Source organism: Entelurus aequoreus, linkage group LG02 (assembly GCF_033978785.1).
Source record: "Entelurus aequoreus isolate RoL-2023_Sb linkage group LG02, RoL_Eaeq_v1.1, whole genome shotgun sequence".
Classification (NCBI taxonomy): domain Eukaryota; kingdom Metazoa; phylum Chordata; class Actinopteri; order Syngnathiformes; family Syngnathidae; genus Entelurus; species Entelurus aequoreus.
The window spans coordinates 92,668,717-92,688,620 of NC_084732.1; the positions used below are offsets into that span (position 1 = coordinate 92,668,717).

The window sequence follows — 19,904 nt, forward strand, 5'->3', positions numbered from 1 at the left end:
TCTCATCGGATTTGAACCGTTCTACCATCCACACACTCCACTCACCTTGGGAAATCGAACTACCATTTCCCGAGTTTAAAAAAATTCCATAAATTCCCAGATTTCCCTGTTTTCCAAAACCTTATTTTCACCCCTTCCTGGTGCCAACACCAACCCATTCATGTCATCTAGGACAACTGTGCTAGTGTCAATATGTTCAAAAAATGTCTTGAAATTCCCAAATTTCCAGGAATTTCCCATTCAAATGAATGGACATAGTCATAGTTCTACGATGCCCTAAAGTCTCAAAATGTTGTGCCATTTGTAAACTTGATTCCGACCTTTTAACCGTCAACCCACACTGACGCAAAACATGTTTTCTCTTTCCCAAAATTCCCGGTTTTCCCGGAATTGCCATGAATTTTCTCGCTAATAATAATGAATGGGAAATATAAAATCTGCCGCATATCCCACATTTCTCATCGGATTTGAACCGTTCTACCATCCACACACTCCACTCACCTTGGGAAATCAAACTACCATTTCCCGAGTTTAAAAAAATTCCATAAATTCCCAGATTTCCCTGTTTTCCAAAACCTTATTTTCACCCCTTCCTGGTGCCAACACCAACCCATTCATGTCATCTAGGACAACTGTGCTAGTGTCAATATGTTCAAAAAATGTCTTGAAATTCCCAAATTTCCAGGAATTTCCCTTTCAAATGAATGGACATAGTCATAGTTCTACGATGCCCTAAAGTCTCAAAATGTTGTGCCATTTGTAAACTTGATTCAGACCTTTCAACCGTCAACCCACACTGACGCAAAACATGTTTTCTCTTTCCCAAAATTCCCGGTTTTCCCAGAATTTCCATGAATTTTCTCGCTAATAATAATGAATGGGAAATATAAAATCTACTGCATATCCCACATTTCTCATCCGATTGGAACCGTTCCAACAACCACACACTCCACTCACGTTTCGCGGTTCTGAAAATTACCCGATTACCCGGAATTACCAGGAATTTCCTCCCATTGAAAATGAATGGGCAATATACAAACCTCTCCGTATTCCACATTTCTCATCCGATTGGAAGCGTTCCAACATCCACACACTCCACTCACCCTGGACATTGAAGCATTTCAGTATGGAAATGTGTTGCAGATTGAAGAACCGAAATGGTGGCGGAACGTGGAATACGTCTAGAAATGTGCAGATTGAAAGCAGAACTATGAAGGTGACGTTGAAGAAGTGAAGCTGTACTGAGATGTAGTATCTTGAAATATTACAAGTTGAAGTCATTGGAATGAAGAAAATAAGCAAACATTTGTAAAATTACATTTAAAAAATGTCCAATTTATCAGTACTTTGGTAGCAACAGTAGTCGGCCTGCGAGTGAATCTAAGAATCCAAGTAATCAAATCGAATCGAATCTAAGAAAACTGCCTTCTTTCTTAAAATAACGATCAAGTGTTTCCAAATAAGTATTTATTTGTGGAAGTCTGTCACGAATGAAGGTTTGGCACTTCCGGTGCACGCCAACCTTCATGGCGTCCATAAGTGCTAATAAAACACCAAGAGACCCTTCTTTTTTTTTTAAATTAATAAGTCCAACAAAATAATACACAACAATACAATAACAATGCAATTCCAACAGGCCTGGCCCTAACCAATCTGGCGCCCTAGGCAAGATTTTAGGTGGCGCCCCCCCCCCCCCCCCACATCGGCAGTGAAGTGTATATACTCACAAGAAACCGAATAGCTTTGTCTTTGACCTTTTGTTTTACTTAAAGAAAGCAAATGAACATATTATATGAGAATGTTATGTTATGATTATCTTTAACCGAATCACAGCAGTGCTCAAATTAAAAAACAGCATTCCCTCTCATGTGATATTGCTTAATTAACATTAATGATGTGCACTTTAACAACTAGGCTTACAACTATACCTAATATATAAAGGGGTGGAAAAGTGACTATTACCTGCAGGGCAAACATTAGCTAACCAGAAGGCAATAACAATGTCAACAAAAAACACCTGCTTAAAAGATCTAATATAAATGTCCCTGAGGAATGTAAGGTGGGAGTACTGTAATTACCTAACGTTACATTATCATTTTCCATAACAATTTAGCCCCCTCCACAATATTAACCCGACGTTAAAACAGAAGTAGCTATTTATTGATGAGCAATTGCCGAATCATGTAACATTAGCTTAATGCTAAAAAGCCAGGTTACTATAACATTCTGTAACAGACAAATAATTTCATGTAGGCTAACATTACCTACCTGCTACCGCTGTCTTTTTCTCGTTTCTCCTCCTCTTCTTTTCTATTTTTTCTTCCCTGGCCACCTGACAGTTTTGGCCGTTTTGACATCTTGTGTTGATTTTTTGATGTGGTAAGAGTCATGATACGGGAAGGGAGGGGGCGCACCGTGCGGGGGCCTAATGTTGTAACAAATAATATTTCAATTAAATAGGCTTTACTTTGCATTTTAATTAACGTGGGATTATTTTTTGTATTTAGAAATAATAGTACCAACTTTTTTTTTTTTTTTCCTCCAACATTTGTGGCACTGGCGTGGCGCCCCCTAATGGACGGCGCCCTTGGCATTTGCCTATACGGCCTATGCCACGGGCCGGCCCTGAATTCCAAAACCAAACCCGGCCCAGGAACATTCAGAATAGCAATCAATTGAAAGAGTAAATGAAACCACATTTCTAGGTATAATAATGATTGATGATAAATTGAACTGGAAATCTCATGTACAAAATATACAACATAAAGCAGCAAGAAACACGTCAATAATGAATAAAGCAAAACATGTTCTAGACCAAAAATCACTTCATATTCTCTACTGCTCGCTAGTGTTACATATCTGAGTTATTGTGTAGAAATATGGGAAATAAGTACAAAAGTACGCTTTATTCATTAACGGTGTTACAAAAAAGATCAGTTATAATAATACATCATGTTGGATGTAGAGAACATACAAACACTTTATTTATTGAGTCAAAAATACTGAAATTCCACCACATAGTGAATTTGCAAACAGCTAAAATGATACACAAAGCAAACTATAACCTGCTAGCCAAGAATGTACAACAATTCTTCTCAACAAAAGAGGAGAAATATAATCTTAGAGAAAAATGTCATTTAAAACATTTGTATGCACGTACAACACTTAAGACCTTCAGTATATCAGTATGTGGAATTAAATGATGGAATGGATTAAAGGCCTACTGAAAGCCACTACTAGCGACCACGCAGTCTGATAGTTTATATATCAATGATGAAATCTTAACATTGCAACACATGCCAGTACGGCCGGGTTAACTTATAAAGTGACATTTTAAATTTCCCGCGAAAGTTCCGGTTGAAGACGTCTATGTATGATGACGTATGCGCGTGACGTTAATAGTTAAACGGAAGTATTCGGACACCACTGTATCCAATACAAAAAAGCTCTGTTTTCATCGCAAAATTCCACAGTATTCTGGACATCTGTGTTGGTGAATCTTTTGCAATTTGTTTAATGAACAATGAAGACTGCAAAGAAGAAAGTTGTAGGTGGGATCGGTGTATTAGCGGCTGGCTGCAGCAACACAACCAGGAGGACTTTGACTTGGATAGCAGACGCGCTATCCGACGCTAGCCGCCGACCGCATCGGTGATCGGGTGAAGTCCTTCGTCGCTCCGTCAATCGCTGGAACGCAGGTGAGCACGGGTGTTGATGAGCAGATGAGGGCTGGCTGGCGTAGGTGGATAGCTAATGTTTTTAGCATAGCTCTGTGAGGTCCCGTAGCTAAGTTAGCTTCAACGGCGTCGTTAGCAACAGCATTGTTAAGCTTCGCCAGGCTGGAAAGTATTAACCGTGTAGTTACATGTCCATGGTTTAATAGTATTGTTGATCTTCTGTCTATCCTTCCAGTCAGGGGTTTATTTCTTTTGTTTCTATCTGCAGTTAAGCCCGATGCTATCACGTTAGCTCCGTAGCTAAAGTGCTTCGCCGATGTATTGTCGTGGAGATAAAAGTCACTGTGAATGTCCATTTGGCGTTCTCGACTCTCATTTTCAAGAGGATATAGTATCCCAGGTGGTTTAAAATACAAATCCAAGATCCACAATAGAAAAAGGAGAAAGTGTGGAATCCAATGAGCCAGCTTGTACCTAAGTTACGGTCAGAGCGAAAAAAGATACGTCCTGCACTGCACTCTAGTCCTTCACTCTCACGTTCCTCATCCACAAATCTTCCATCCTGGCTCAAATTAATGGGGTAATCGTCGCTTTCTCGGTCCGAATCTCTCTCGCTGCTGGTGTAAACAATGAGGAAATGTGAGGAGCCTTTCAACCTGTGACGTCACGCTACTTCCGCTACAGGCAAGGCTTTTTTTTTTTTATCAGCGACCAAAAAGTTGCGAACTTTATCGTCGATGTTCTCTACTAAATCCTTTCAGCAAAAATATGGCAAAATTGCGAAATGATCAAGTATGACACATAGAATGGATCTGCTATCCCCGTTTAAATAAAAAAAATGTCATTTCAGTAGGCCTTTAAGCAAAGAAATCAAACAATGTACTAATTTAATCCACTTCAAGAAACTATTCAAACTTAAAAGTGTTTACAAAGTACAAAGAAGAAGAAACATGATCAACATTCTGTCATGTCTGTGTTCATGTTTTTGTTTGGCCATGTGCTGTTTTGTTTTTTGGACACTTCCTTAGTTCCTTGTTTCACTTCCTGGTTTTGTTTGTCACCATAGCAACCATTAGTTTCACCTGTTCCATGTTTGGACTCACACACACCTGTCTCACGTTTTCACAGTCATGTCACGCACCTGTTCACAGTTAGTCACGCACCTGTTTTCACTTATCATGTCACTATATAGGCTTTTCTGTTTCTGTTGTTCGTCCTGGCGACATCATACATTCATGCCATGTTCACAGTTCCTTGTCACGTAAGTTTTTGTTTGTTTAATGTTCATAGTTCTCCGCCATTGTGCGCGCCTTTTGTTTTCTAGTCAAGTTTTTTACCTCCGCTGTGAGCGCCTTTTGTTTGTACCTTTTGTTTGAGTTTATAGTAATAATTAAACTGTGTCTTTACCTGCACGCCACGTCCGTTCCAATTCTTTTGCACCACGGGAGAGCAAACCACGCCAAAGACCTAGTCCTGACACATTCTGAATTTATTTCATCCATCCATTCATTTTCTAGATAATCTTACTCATCTCACCATATGAAATATAACTTACTTCACAGAGTATTGCTTATTTATTTATATTGTTATTACTTATGGAGTATATTGTGAATACATTGAGAACAGGAACAAAAGTTTTAGCCACTGTTATGTAAAAGGAAAAGGGGTAAGTAGGATTAAATAAGATCTGCTTCTTCCTACTCCTTTTCCAACACGTTGAAAAGAGAAACTGGAACTTGTGATGCATGGTGTTGTATGCATGCATGTTCCAAATAAACTCAAACTCAATTGAGAGGATTTTGATTGATTGAGACGTTTATTAGTAGATTGCACAGTACAGTACATATTCCGTACAATTGACCACTAAATGGTAACACCCCAATAAGTTTTTCAACTTGTTTAAGTCGGGGTCCACGTTAATCAATTCATGGTACAAATATATACTGTCAGCATAATACAAACCCCGTTTCCATATGAGTTGGGAAATGGTGTTAGATGTAAATATAAACGGAATACAATGATTTGCAAATCATTTTCAAGCCATATTCAGTTGAATATGCTACAAAGACAACATATTTCATGTTCAAACTCATAAACATTTTTTTTTTTGGCAAATAATCATTAACTTTAGAATTTGATGGCAGCAACACGTGACAAAGAAGTTGGGAAAGGTGGCAAAAAAGACTGATAAAGTTGAGGAATGCCCATCAAACACTTATTTGGAACATCCCACAGGTGTGCAGGCTAATTGGGAACAGGTGGGTGCCATGATTGGGTGTAAAAGTAGATTCCATGAAATGCTCAGTCATCCACAAACAAGGACGGGGCGAGGGTCACCACTTTGTCAACAAATGCCTGAGCAAATTGTTGAACAGTTTAAAAAAAAACTTTCTCAAGCAGTTATTGCAAGGAATTTAGGGATTTTACCATCTACGCTCCGTAATATCATCAAAGGGTTCAGAGAATGTGGAGACATCACTGCACGTAAGCAGCTAAGCCCGTGACCTTCCATCCCTCAGGCTGTACTGCATCAACAAGCCACATCCGTGTGTAAAGGATATCACCACATGGGCTCTGGAACACTTCAGAAACCTACTGTCAGTAACTACAGTTGGTCGCTACATCTGTAAGTGCAAGTTAAAACTCTCCCATTTACCGTTTATCAACAACACCCGGAAACGCCGTCGGCTTCGCTGGGCCCGAGCTCATCTAAGATGGACTGATGCAAAGTGGAAAAGTGTTCTGTGGTCTGACGAGTCCACATTTCAAATTGTTTTTGGAAACTGTGGACGTCAAAGAGGAAAAGAACCATCCGGATTGTTCTAGGCGCAAAGTGTAAAAGGCAGCATGTGTGATGGTATGGGGGTGTATTAGTGGCCAAGACATGGGTAACTTACACATCTGTAAAGGCAGCATTAATGCTAAAAGGTACATACAGCTTTTGGAGCAACATATGTTGCCATCCAAGCAACGTTATCATGGACGCCCCTGCTTATTTCAGCAAGACAATGCCAAGCCACGTGTTACATCAACGTGGCTTCATAGTAAAAGAGTGCGGGTACTAGACTGGCCTGCCTGTAGTCCAGACCTGTCTCCCATTGAAAATGTGTGGCACCTAAAATATGAGAAGGGAGACCCCCGGACTGTTGAACAACTTAAGCTGTACATCAAGCAAGAATGGGAAATAATTCCACTTCAAAAATGTGTCTCCTCAGTTCCCAAACCTTTACTGAGTGTTGTTAAAAGGAAAGGCCATGTAACACAGTGGTGAACATGCCCTTTCCCAACTACTTTGGCACGTGTTGCAGCCATGAAATTATAAGTGAATTATTATTTGCAAAAAAAAAATAAAGTTTATGAGTTTGAACATCAAATATGTTGTCTTTGTAGCATATTCAACTGAATATGGCTTGAAAATGATTTGAAAATCATTGTATTCTGTTTATATTTACATCTAACACCATTTCCCAACTCATATGGAAACGGGGTTTGTACATACACTTGATATTTGATCTTAAATGTTTGACACTTGGAGGGGTTTTCAAATTAAAATCTTTCGATTTTTACGCTGGTACGGTAACAAGTGTGGTGTGTTTTCACGGCGCTGACGTTATTATCGTTATTATTATATATTATATATATATATATATATATATATATGTGTGTGTTAAAATGTAATATCGGAAATTATTGGTATCGGTTTTTTAATTATCAGTATCGTTTTTTGTTTTGTTTTTTTTAATTAAATCAACATAAAAAACACAAGATACACTTACAATTAGTGCACCAACCCAAAAAACCTCCCTCCCCCCATTTCTTTCTGTTATTAATATTCTGCTTCCTACATTATATATCAATATATATCAATACAGTCTGCAAGGGATACAGTCCGTAAGCATTATATATCAGTATATATCAATACAGTCTGCAAGGGATACAGTCCGTAAGCATTATATATCAATATATATCAATACAGTCTGCAAGGGATACAGTCCGTAAGCACACATGATTGTGTGTGCTGCTGGTCCACTAATAGTACTAACCTTTAACACTTCATTTTACTCATTTTCATTCATTACTAGTTTCTATGTAACTGTTTTTATATTGTTGTACTTTCTTTTTTATTCAAGAAAATGTTTTTAATTTATTTATCTTATTTTACTAATTTTTTTAAAAAGTACCTTATCTTCACCATACCTGGTTGTCCAAATTAGGCATAATAATGTGTTAATTCCACGACTGCATATATCGGTTGATATCGGTATCGGTTGATATCGGTATCAGTAATTAAAGAGTTGGACAATATCGGAATATCGGATGTCGGCAAAAAGCCATTATCGGACATCCCTAATATATATATTATTGTTTTTCTGTCTTCACAGGCATTGCAGCCATTTTGTACGAGTGTCGCCTCGGCTGTCTGCAAAACCAGATTCCCCGGGAAACTCAAAACTACATCGACGCGCTGCACCTCATGTTCAGGTCCTTCAAGACCACCATGTACGCCGGAGCCATCCCCAAGTGGCTGCGGCCCGTCATCCCCAAACCTTGGGAGGAGTTCTGCTACTCCTGGGACGGCCTCTTCAAATTCAGTTAGTGGTCGCCCCGTGAACGCCTTCAGTTGCCTCCTTTGCAGGGTTTTTTTGAGACAAGAACACATATATTTTCTTTTCTCTGTCTTCTAAATGAGATACGGTGAGATACGGTCTGGGGTGCCGTGGGAGATGATCTCATTTCACCTATTTAGGTTAAAAATAGGGATGTCCGATAATGGCTTTTTGCCGATATCCGATATTCCGATATTGTCCAACTCTTTAATTACTGATACCGATATCAACCGATACCGATATCAACCGATATATGCAGTCGTGGAATTAACACATTATTATGCCTAATTTGGACAACCAGGTATAAGGTACTTCTTAAAAAAATTAGTAAAATAAGATAAATAAATTAAAAAAAAATTATTGAATAAAAAAGAAAGTACAACAATATAAAAACAGTTACATAGAAACTAGTAATGAATGAAAATGAGTAACATTAACTGTTAAAGGTTAGTACTATTAGTGGAGCAGCAGCACGCACAATCATGTGTGCTTACGGACTGCATCCCTTGCAGACTGTATTGATATATATTGATATATAATGCTTACGGACTGTATCCCTTGCAGACTGTATTGATATATATTGATATATAATGCTTACGGACTGTATCCCTTGCAGACTGTATTGATATATATTGATATATAATGCTTACGGACTGTATCCCTTGCAGACTGTATTGATATATATTGATATATAATGTTTACGGACTGTATCCCTTGCAGACTGTATTGATATATATTGATATATAATGCTTACGGACTGTATCCCTTGCAGACTGTATTGATATATATTGATATATAATGCTTACGGACTGTATCCCTTGCAGACTGTATTGATATATATTGATATATAATGCTTACGGACTGTATCCCTTGCAGACAGTATTGATATATATTGATATATAATGTTTACGGACTGTATCCCTTGCAGACTGTATTGATATATATTGATATATAATGCTTACGGACTGTATCCCTTGCAGACTGTATTGATATATATTGATATATAATGCTTACGGACTGTATCCCTTGCAGACTGTATTGATATATATTGATATATAATGCTTACGGACTGTATCCCTTGCAGACTGTATTGATATATAATGCTTATGGACTGTATCCCTTGCAGACTGTATTGATATATATTGATATATAATGCTTACGGACTGTATCCCTTGCAGACTGTATTGATATATATTGATATATAATGTAGGAAGCAGAATATTAATAACAGAAAGAAACAACCCTTTTGTGTGAATGAGTGTAAATGGGGGAGGGAGTTTTTTTTAGGTTGGTGCACTAATTGTAAGTGTATCTTGTGTTTGTTATGTTGATTTAATTAAAAAACAAAAAACAAAAAACAAACAAACAAAAAAAAAACGATACCGATAATTTAAAAAACGATACCGATAATTTCCGATATTACATTTTAACGCATATATCGGCCGATAATATCGGCAGGCCGATAATATCGGACATCTCTAGTTAAAAATATGTTTTGCAAAGCAGTAATTATAGTCTGCAAATGATGTGTTGTTGTTGAGTGTCGGTGCTGTCTAGTAACCGTGTAATACTCTTGCATATCAGTAGGTGGCAGCCGCTAGCTAATTGCTTTGTAGATGTCGGAAACAGCGGGAGGCAGAGTGCAGGTAAAAAGGTGCACTGTAAAAAAAAATTCTGTAAAAAAAACGGTCATCTACTGGCAGCTACAGCTGCCAAACGAAAACCATAAAATTATCGGCCGATAAATGCGTTAAAATGTAATATCGTAAATTATCGGTATCGGTTTTTTATTATCGGTATCGTTTTTTTTTGTTTTTTTTTTGTTTTGTTTTTTAAATTAAATCAACATAAAAAACACAAGATACACTTACAATTAATGCACCAACCCAAAAAACCTCCCTCCCCCATTTACACTCATTCACACAAAAGGGTTGTTTCTTTCTGTTATTAATATTCTGCTTCCTACATTATATATCAATATATATCAATACAGTCTGCAAGGGATACAGTCCGTAAGCATTATATATCAATATATATCAATACAAGGGATACAGTCCGTAAGCATTATATATCAATATATATTAATACAGTCTGCAAGGGATACAGTCCGTAAGCACACATGATTGTGCGTGCTGCTGCTCCACTAATAGTACTAACCTTTAACAGTTAATGTTACTCATTTTCATTCATTACTAGTTTCTATGTAACTGTTTTTATATTGTTTTACTTTTTTTTTTATTCAAGAAAATGTTTTTAATTTATTTATCTTATTTTATTTTATTTTTATTTTTTTTAAAGTACCTTATCTTCACCATACCTGGTTGTCCAAATTAGACATAATAATGTGTTAATTCCACGACTGCATATATCGGTTGATATCGGTATCGGTTGATATCGGTATCGGTAATTAAAGAGTTGGACAATATCGGAATATCGGATATCGGCAAAAAGCCATTATCGGACATCCCTACATAAAATTAAAGTAAAACATCGTAAACCAAATAATGATCAAAAACATTATATTTACAGAAATTTTCATGAAGCGTTTTGCGGAAAAATATCGGAATTTTACAGATTTTTACTAAATTATTAAGACCAACCACCTTTAATAAAGTGACGATGCAAACAGTTCTGCAGAAAAATACCTTTATTAGATAGTTAGTATGGACATAGACTTTTATATAACAAGCTACATATTTAATGAAAGATAATTACTGTAATTTTACATGACTTTGAAAGTCATTTAAGAAAACAGAAAATGCTATGTATAATTAATTTGTTATTTTTCTGTAAAAAAATAGAAATATACATAGTTTGTCATTACTGGCATATTACTTAAAATAACAGGCGGATTGTTTATTTACAGATAATGTCTTCAATTCTACAGTTTTATAAACTATTTAAAAAAAATAGAAAAATTACAGTAGAAATTTAGAGTACATTAACCATAAAAATTGTTTGGTTTTTTTTAAAGTGTGTCTAATGCTTAAACTAAAAATAAACAAGGTGAGTGCCCCTAAGAAAAGGCATTGAAGCTTAGGGAAGGCTATGCAGAACCAAACTAAAACTGAACTGGCTACAAAGGAAACAAAAACAGAATGCTGGACGACAGCAAAGACTTACTGTGGAGCAAAGACAATGTACATCCGAACATGACATGACAATCAACAATGTCCCCACAAAGAAGGATAAAAACAACTGAAATATTCTTGATTGCTAAAACAAAGTAGATGTGGGAAATATCGCTCAAAAGGAAGACATGAAACTGCTACAGGAAAATACCAAAAAAAGAGAAAAAGCCACCAAAATAGGAGCGCAAGACAAGAAGTAAAACACTACACACAGGAAAACAGCAAAAAAAGTCCAAATAAGTCAGGGTGTGATGTGACAGGGGGTGACAGTACACCTACTTTGAGACAAGAGCTATAGTGATGCATGCTTGGTAATGCTTTAAAGTCATATCCAACAATTGCGACAACGACTTTTTACTGTCAACTGAGTTTCCTTTTTTTAATGATTTCTGCTGTTGGCGAATTTTGTCAACGCAAAAAATGTGCCTTGGCTCGAAAAAAAGGTTGAAAAACACTGCTCTAAATAGTGAACAACTGCTTGTAAGAGGCAGCTAACAATGCAGGTAATTAGCATTCATCTACTACGTCTGCAAAGTGCTCTAAAAAAGCATCTAAAAACTCAGCGGTGGGGTTTTTTTATTTTTTTTATGCATTCTAAATCGTTACTAAACATTAGCAAAAGGCAGCTAACAATGCAGCTAATGGGAGTAATCTATTACATGCGCCAGAAGTAAAGCCCTTTATAAAAAATCCAAAAGCAACAACAATACTCCGTTTACATCTCGTCACCTGAATATTAGTGATTTTGTTATTATAAGTGCTAACGCGGACTAGCAATTTTTATGTCTAAGTCGTAAAATAGGGCAAGTAAGAGGTGGCTAACAATGCAAATAATGAGAGTACACTTCTTCCGCACATAAAGTCCTCTAAAAACATCCAAAAAGCGCCAACAATACTACATTTACATCTCGTCACCTGAATATTAACAAGTATTAGCTATATTTTTTATTGTAAGTGCTAACGCAGACAAACTATTTTTATGTCTAAGTCGTAAAATAGGGCAAGTAAGAGGTGGCTAACAATGCAAATAATGAGAGTACACTTTTTCCGCACATAAAGCCCTCTAAAAACCTCCAAAAAGCGCCGACAATACTACATTTACATCTCGTCACCTGAATATTAACAAGTATTAGCGATTTTTTTATTATAAGTGCTAACACAGAGGAACTACTTTTAGTGCTAACTAGCTTACGCTGCTGTATTGACATATTGAGCTGCTGCATCAGCTCGGAGTCGGTGAAAGTTGATTCTAGATGATAAATAAGGTCTCTCACCTGGATAGTAGAAGGTTGTGGACATAAACCCACAAGTTGGTCAACTTTGACAGCCAATTTAGACCGGAAAGACACAAAGTTTGTGAGGATTATGATGAATTGTTGACGTAAAGGGGAATATATAAACATCCCATCAGTCTTTATCCCAGTGAGAGCAGACGTTGTACAGTACGTGATTGTTTTATTATGTTTGTATATCTTGTTTAGCACTTAGCAATACTGCTACATGTTTAAAATTGCGGCTGCTCGGGAGGAATGTCCGGTCTGGCTGGACCGTGAGTTCCTTCCAAAATGGTCTTACAAAGAGACGTTGGGAGTGTGAGGTCCGTCTGTTACGTAAGCTGGTGTTTGACTTCCTCCCCCTCCACACCTTCTCCGCTCCCCAGGCGTCCTTCACATCCAGGAGAGGCTGGCTGAGATCAAGGGGCAGCTGGAGCGCGGGGAGGAAGTGAGGGGAGGCCTGCTCACTCACATGCTCGTCACCCAGGAGATGAGCATGGAGGAAATCTACGCCAACGCGACGGAGATGTTACTGGCGGGCGTCGACACCGTGAGTCTTTGCATTTCAATCGCAGCAGGGCTGTCCTGCGGCTACATTCTGACGCCACTTTCTGAAAAATACTATGACTGTCAAGCGATGAATCACTTTTGGATGTGGAATAAATATGATGAATCAATACAGCTTAATACGTAAATTGTAAGTAGTTCAGAAATATGTCGTAAAATAACTCAAATCAAAATTGTTTGTCACAATAATTATTATTTTATTATTTACGAGTGCTTCTTTTTCCAGCTGTGGTCCCTACTCAGTTGTAATACACTTTTCCACCACTTGTGGCAGTAATGACAACATCAAACAAACAGAAGAAGTCTGGAGCTGAAGTCCTAAAGATGTTTTTTCAGTTGCACTTTTGTAAAATGTATTTATTAAAACAAATATATATTTAAGAAACTTAATTCATTATTTTGTTTTATTAAATAATTTTATTTTATGTTTATTTCAGCACTGTAATTTTATGTAAAGTTATCAATTTACTTGTACATTTTTTAAAATAAACTATTTATTTTAGCACTGTGTAATTTCAAAATTTATTTTTAATCGTTTTTTATGAGTCCCTTTTTTTTCAGTATATTTATTTTTGTACTCAGTCATAATTAAGTTTTTTTAAGCGCAAAAATTACGATTAAAGAGGTGAAGCTGTATTTTTAGTTGCACTTTTGTCAAATGTATTTATTTACTTGTATTCTTTTCATAATTAAAAAAAAAATATTTAAGAAACGTAATTCATTGTTTTGTTTTATCAAATAATTATATATTTTTATTTTAGCACTGTAATTTTATGTAAATTTATCAATTTACATGTAAAAAAATTTTTAATAAACTATTTATTTTAGCACTGTGTAATTTTAATATGTATTGTTAATCGTTTTTTATGAGTCCCTTCTTTTGCAGTATATTTATTTAATATTTATTTTTGTACTCAGTCATAATTAAGTTTTTTAAGCGCAAAAATTACGACTAAAGAGGTACAGCTGTATTTTCAGTTGCACTTTTGTCAACTGTATTTATTTACTTGTATTTTTTTCATAATTAAAAAATATATATATTTAAGAAACTTAATTTATTATTTAGTTTTTATTAAATAATTAGAATTATTTTATTTTAGCACTGTAATTTTATGTAAAGTTATCAATTTACTTGTAATTTTTTTAAATAAACTATTTATATTAGCACTGTGTAATTTTAAAAATGTATTGTTAATCGGTTTTTATGAGTCCCTTCTCTTTGCAGTATATTTATTTAGTATTTATTTTTGTACTCAGTCATAATTAAGTTTTTTAAGCGCAAAAATTACAACTAAAGAGGTGAAGCTGTATTTTCAGTTGCACTTTTGTCAAATGTATTTATTTACTTGTATTTTTTTCATAATTAAAAAATATATATATTTAAGAAACTTAATTTATTATTTTGTTTTTATTAAATAATTAGAATTAATTTATTTTAGCACTGTAATTTTATGGAAAGTTATCAATTTACTTGTACTTTTTTTTTTAATAAACTATTTATTTTAGCACTGTGTAATTTTAATATGTATTGTTAATCGGTTTTTATGAGTCCCTTTTCTTTGCAGTATATTTATTTAGTATTTATTTTTGTACTCAGTCATAATTAAGTTTTTTTTAAGCGCAAAAAATATGACTAAAGAGTTGAAGCTGTATTTTCAGTTGCACTTTTTTTTAAATGTATTTATTTACTTGTATTTTTTTCATAATTAAAACAAATATTTAAAAATATTTAGGAAACTTAATTCATTATATATTTTTTTATCAATTAGTTAGAATGTATTTATTTTAGCTCTGTGCAATTTTATGTACATTTATTGTTAATCGTTTTTTTACGAGTCCCTTCTTTTGCAGTGTATTTAATTAGCATTTATTTTTGTACTCAGCCTTGTTCTTCTTGGTTCTTGAACACGGTTCATAATTAGAAAAGTTTGTATAGTGAAGCACATTTCTCCATAATATTAGTGGTTTAAAAAAAATTGATTTTCCAATTAGTCGCGATTCTTATTCGTAACAATTCTCAATCCATTTAAAAAAATAAAATTAAATAAAAATCGATTTTTTTTAAATTTTATTTTATTATTTTTAATTTTTTTAATCTGTCCTGTCCAGCCACTCAGACAAATCATATAATTGATTTAGATGATCTATATCTGATGTACACATTTATTTTAGAAAAGAGAAGTGTTGATACTTCTCTTGTTAACTTATTTGTATTTGACTTTATTAAATGTTTGGCTAGAATTTTCTCAAACAAAACCTGTTTTATTTTAAGTAATATAGACATTTTTATCAGAGCTGTTTATCTATTTTATGGAGGAATGTAGTTCATCATAGAACTGGCGCTCAATGTTGTTAAAAAGTATGTGTGTGTGCGCTCTTGGAAGAGGTGCCACTGAAAGAGAGGTAGTCAATGACTGACATGTTTTTTGCACCATGACTCGGGAAGGTTGTTTGCATCGGGTCATATTAGTAAATGTTGCGCTTAAATCCATTCAGAGTTGATTGATTGGTTGAAACTTTTATTAGTAGATTGCACAGTACAGTACATATTCCGTACAATTGACCACTAAATGGTAACACCCGTTACCAACTTGTTTAAGTCGGGGTTCAGTTTAATGAATTCATGGTATAAGAGCATAAGTAAAGGTCAGTGGGTAAGATTCTCTATCACATTCATGGCGTCTCGCGGGCCGCAGTTTGGGCACCCCTGGTTTATAAAGAGAAAAATAACAAAATGGCATAAATCACATGGTTTGATTTTAGTTGGCTCTAAAAGGTGCTTTGTGCAGTCCAGGAATGCTCTGCTGCACGCGGTGTGTGTTTTAGCAGCAGGTGGAGGAATCACATACACGTGTGTGTGCAAGTGTGTGTGTGCGTGTGTGTGTGTGTGTGTGTGTGGGGGTGTGTGTGTGTGTGTGTGTGTGTGTGTGTGTGTGTGTGTGTGTGTGTGTGTGTGTGTGTGTGTGTGTGTGTGCGTGCGTGCGTGTGTGTGTGTGTGTGTGTATGTGTGTGTGTGTGTGTGTGTGTCTGAGTCTGAGTCAGCGTTGACTTTCAAGGGTAGCATTTCTGCCAGCACTTCCATGTCTGTGAAGCCGTGCCAGCATCAGGGTAGTCAACGGTGGAGGAAGTGTTCCTCGGACTAACTTCTCACTGCTATTTGGTTCCTTTGCTCCGTCAGATCGTCACAAGCTGGCTTTTGTCTTCTTCCCTCCTCCATCCGTGTTTGGGCTCCATGCGGGTTTTGCACGAGGCCATCATTCAGTGACTGTAGACCGAGTGATGCATGACCCAGAACCTCCGGGATGAGTCGACGTCACACCCTCACAACCAGGGAGTGTCTCACTGGAGTCGTCACATACATCCAGAGATGAGGAATTTGCAACTCTTGCGTCATTTGTGCATGTAACGGAGGCCAGACAGCGTGTCCGGGCCATGTGTGCAGGTTCTAGTACCGTGCGGAACGGACAAAGCAGGGAAGGGACCACCTGCAGTAGTGCCGAAACACGGATGAGGGGTGAGGTTTAGGAGGGCGAGTGTAACAGTGACCAGACAGTCAACTTTATAGTTCTGTTTTCAATCTGCACATTTCTAGATGTATTCCACGTTCCACCACCATTTCAGTTCTTCAATCTGCAACACATTTCTATACTAGAATGCTTGATTGTCCAGGGTGAGTGGAGTGTGTGGATGTTGGAACGCTTCAAATCAGATGAGAAATGTGGGATATGGAGACGCATGCTCATATCTCATGCGGGGAACCCAGGTTCGAGTAGAACAGAAAGCAGAACCACGGCAGTTACAGTGGTGCTGTGACCCGGATGAGATTGAGGTTTGTGGGGGGTGAGTGAAACAGAGGCCAGGCAGTGTGGCTGGGCATTGTGTATGTTGGTAAACCTCACTCCTTGACAACCTCAAGAGCAGTGCTGGCTAAGATTGATAGCTCGCATACTCATATCTCATGCGGGGAACCCAGGTTCGAGTAGAACAGAAAGCAGAACCCCGGCAGTTACAGTGGTGCCATGACCCGGATGAGAGTGAGGTTTGAGGGGGGTGAGTGAAACGGAGGCCAGGCAGTGTGGCTGGGCATTGTGTATGTTGGTAAACCTCACTCCCTGACAACCTCAAGAGCAGTGCTGGCTAAGATTGATAGCTCGCATACTCATATCTCATGCGGAGAACCCAGGTTCGAGTAGAACAGAAAGCAGAACCACGGCAGTTACGGTAATGCCGTGACCCGGATGAGAGTGAGGTTTGACGTTGGTGTGGCTGGGCCATGTGTACGTTAGCAAACCTTGCTCCCTGACAACATCAATTTGGTTGGTAGCTGGGGTTTTAGCTTGGTAGCTAGCGCATTCGTCTCTCATGTCGGCGACCCAGGGTCAAATCCCGTGCAGAACGGAAAAAGCAGAGAACCACGCGGATTACAGTGATGCCGAAACCCAGGAGCAGGGTTTCCACCTGGATGAGAGTGAAGTTGAGGAGGGTTAATGTAACAGAGGCCAGCCTTTGGTTAAACCTCACTCCTTGACAACCTCAAGAGCACTGCTGGCTATCAGATTGATAGCACGCTTGCTCATATCTAATGCGGAGAACCCAGGTTCAAGTAGTACAGAAAGCAGATCCCCGGCAGTTACAGTGGTGCCGTGACCCGGATGAGATTGAGATTTGTGGGGGGTGAGTGAAACGGAAGCCAGGCAGTGTGGCTGGGCATTGTGTATGTTGGTAAACCTCACTCCCTGACAACCTCAAGAGCAGTGCTGGCTATCAGATCGATAGCTCGCATGCTCATATCTCATGCGGGGAACCCAGGTTCGAGTAGAACAGAAAGCAGAACCACGGCAGTTACAGTGGTGCTGTGACCCGGATGAGATTGAGGTTTGTGGGGGGTGAGTGAAACAGAGGCCAGGCAGTGTGGCTGGGCATTGTGTATGTTGGTAAACTTCACTCCTTGACAACCTCAAGAGCAGTGCTGGCTAAGATTGATAGCTCGCATACTCATATCTCATGCGGGGAACCCAGGTTCGAGTAGAACAGAAAGCAGAACCCCGGCAGTTACAGTGGTGCCATGACCCGGATGAGAGTGAGGTTTGAGGGGGGTGAGTGAAACGGAGGCCAGGCAGTGTGGCTGGGCATTGTGTATGTTGGTAAACCTCACTCCCTGACAACCTCAAGAGCAGTGCTGGCTATCGGGTTGATACCCGGTTGCTAGCGCACTCGTCTCTCATGCCGAATGACCCAGGTTCACGTTCCGGGCGGACCAGAAAAAGCAGAACCAGGCGGGTTCCATCTGCACAGTTCCTAATTAGTTTTGGGTAGTGTGGAATTAAGGTGAATGATGCGTTTAGTGCTCCTTTGGGGGCCGGCGGATGAAAGGGGCTGTTTTTGTTGAACTTGTTGCAACGGCCATGTGCTGGTAGGGGGTGGACTCAGCTGGGCCGGGCCTTTACTCAGCAAACACAGGAGCTGTCAGGACACATTAGCCACAGCCAGAGTTATGGCACACACTGGGCAGAGGTGAGGTGGGGGGGGGGCGCTTGGAATCAAAGAGAGGTTTTTATAAGCGGGGGAGGGAAGAAGATGGGAGAGTATGATGGATGGGAGGAAACCAGGAGAGAAGGCCCAGAGGCCCTTGGATGAGTCTTTGTCATATGATTCCTTTGGCCTTTGTTGGAGGTGTTGCCAACGTCTCTGCCAGCTGGGCCTGATTAGGAACTCGGCTGCTAAATGGGGGGGGGGGGGGGGGGGGGGATGCGGAGGACCCACTGGGAGGGCCGGCCTGTAGTCTGCCCGAATAAAAAGAATGGCCGATCATACCAAAGCCTGGACAGAGGAGGGTAGTCATACTTTTTACTTTTGAATAGTTTTGTCAAGAAGAAACGTTTATTTTATTATGTTACGATCTACGGCTGCAGCTGTCGATTATTTTAGTAATCCATCGGTTTGTTTGTTCGATTAATCGAGTGATCGGACAAAACACATTTAATAGCCCTAACGCAGGTATTTCATGGAAAGTAGTGGAAATGAACAACCTCTTTTATTACGATCTAGACTTCAGGACGTCAAAGATTCTTTGTGAATTTTTCTATACGTGCAAGACATACATATTGGTGCAGCTATCGATTATTTTAGTAATCCATCGGTTTGTTTGTTCGATTAATCGAGTAATCGGACAAAACACATTTAATAGCCCTAACGCAGGTATTTCATGGAAAATAGTGGAAATGACTTGTTTTATTACGATCTAGACTTCAGGACGTCAAAGATTCTTTGTGAATTTTTCTATACGTGCAAGACATATCTATTGGTGGAGCTGTCGATTATTTTAGTAATCTATCAATTTGTTTGTTCGATTAATCGAGTGATCGGACAAAACACATTTAATAGCCCTAACGCAGGTATTTCATGGAAAATAGTGGAAATGAACAACTTATTTTATTACGATCTAGACTTCAGGACGTCAAAGATTCTTTGTGAATTTTTCTATATGTGCAAGACATACATATTGGTGCAGATATCGATTATTTTAGTAATCCATCGGTTTGTTTGTTCGATTAATCGAGTAATCGGAAAAAACACATTTAATAGCCCTAACACAGGTATTTCATGGAAAATAGTGGAAATGAACAACTTATTTTATTACGATCTAGA

The 19,904-nt window shown here is 38.0% G+C and overlaps 1 protein-coding gene across 1 annotated transcript in view; it reads left to right on the forward strand.

Moving 5' to 3' along the window:
• The window catches only part of LOC133641422 (cytochrome P450 27C1-like), a 41,322-nt gene that overhangs the window by 7,992 nt on the left and 13,426 nt on the right, over nucleotides 1–19,904 (forward strand). Inside the window, exons 4-5 of the mRNA XM_062035157.1 lie at nucleotides 8,060–8,269; nucleotides 13,076–13,239. Coding sequence (XP_061891141.1) covers nucleotides 8,060–8,269; nucleotides 13,076–13,239 — 374 coding nt within the window. The remainder of the gene's footprint in view (nucleotides 1–8,059; nucleotides 8,270–13,075; nucleotides 13,240–19,904) is intronic.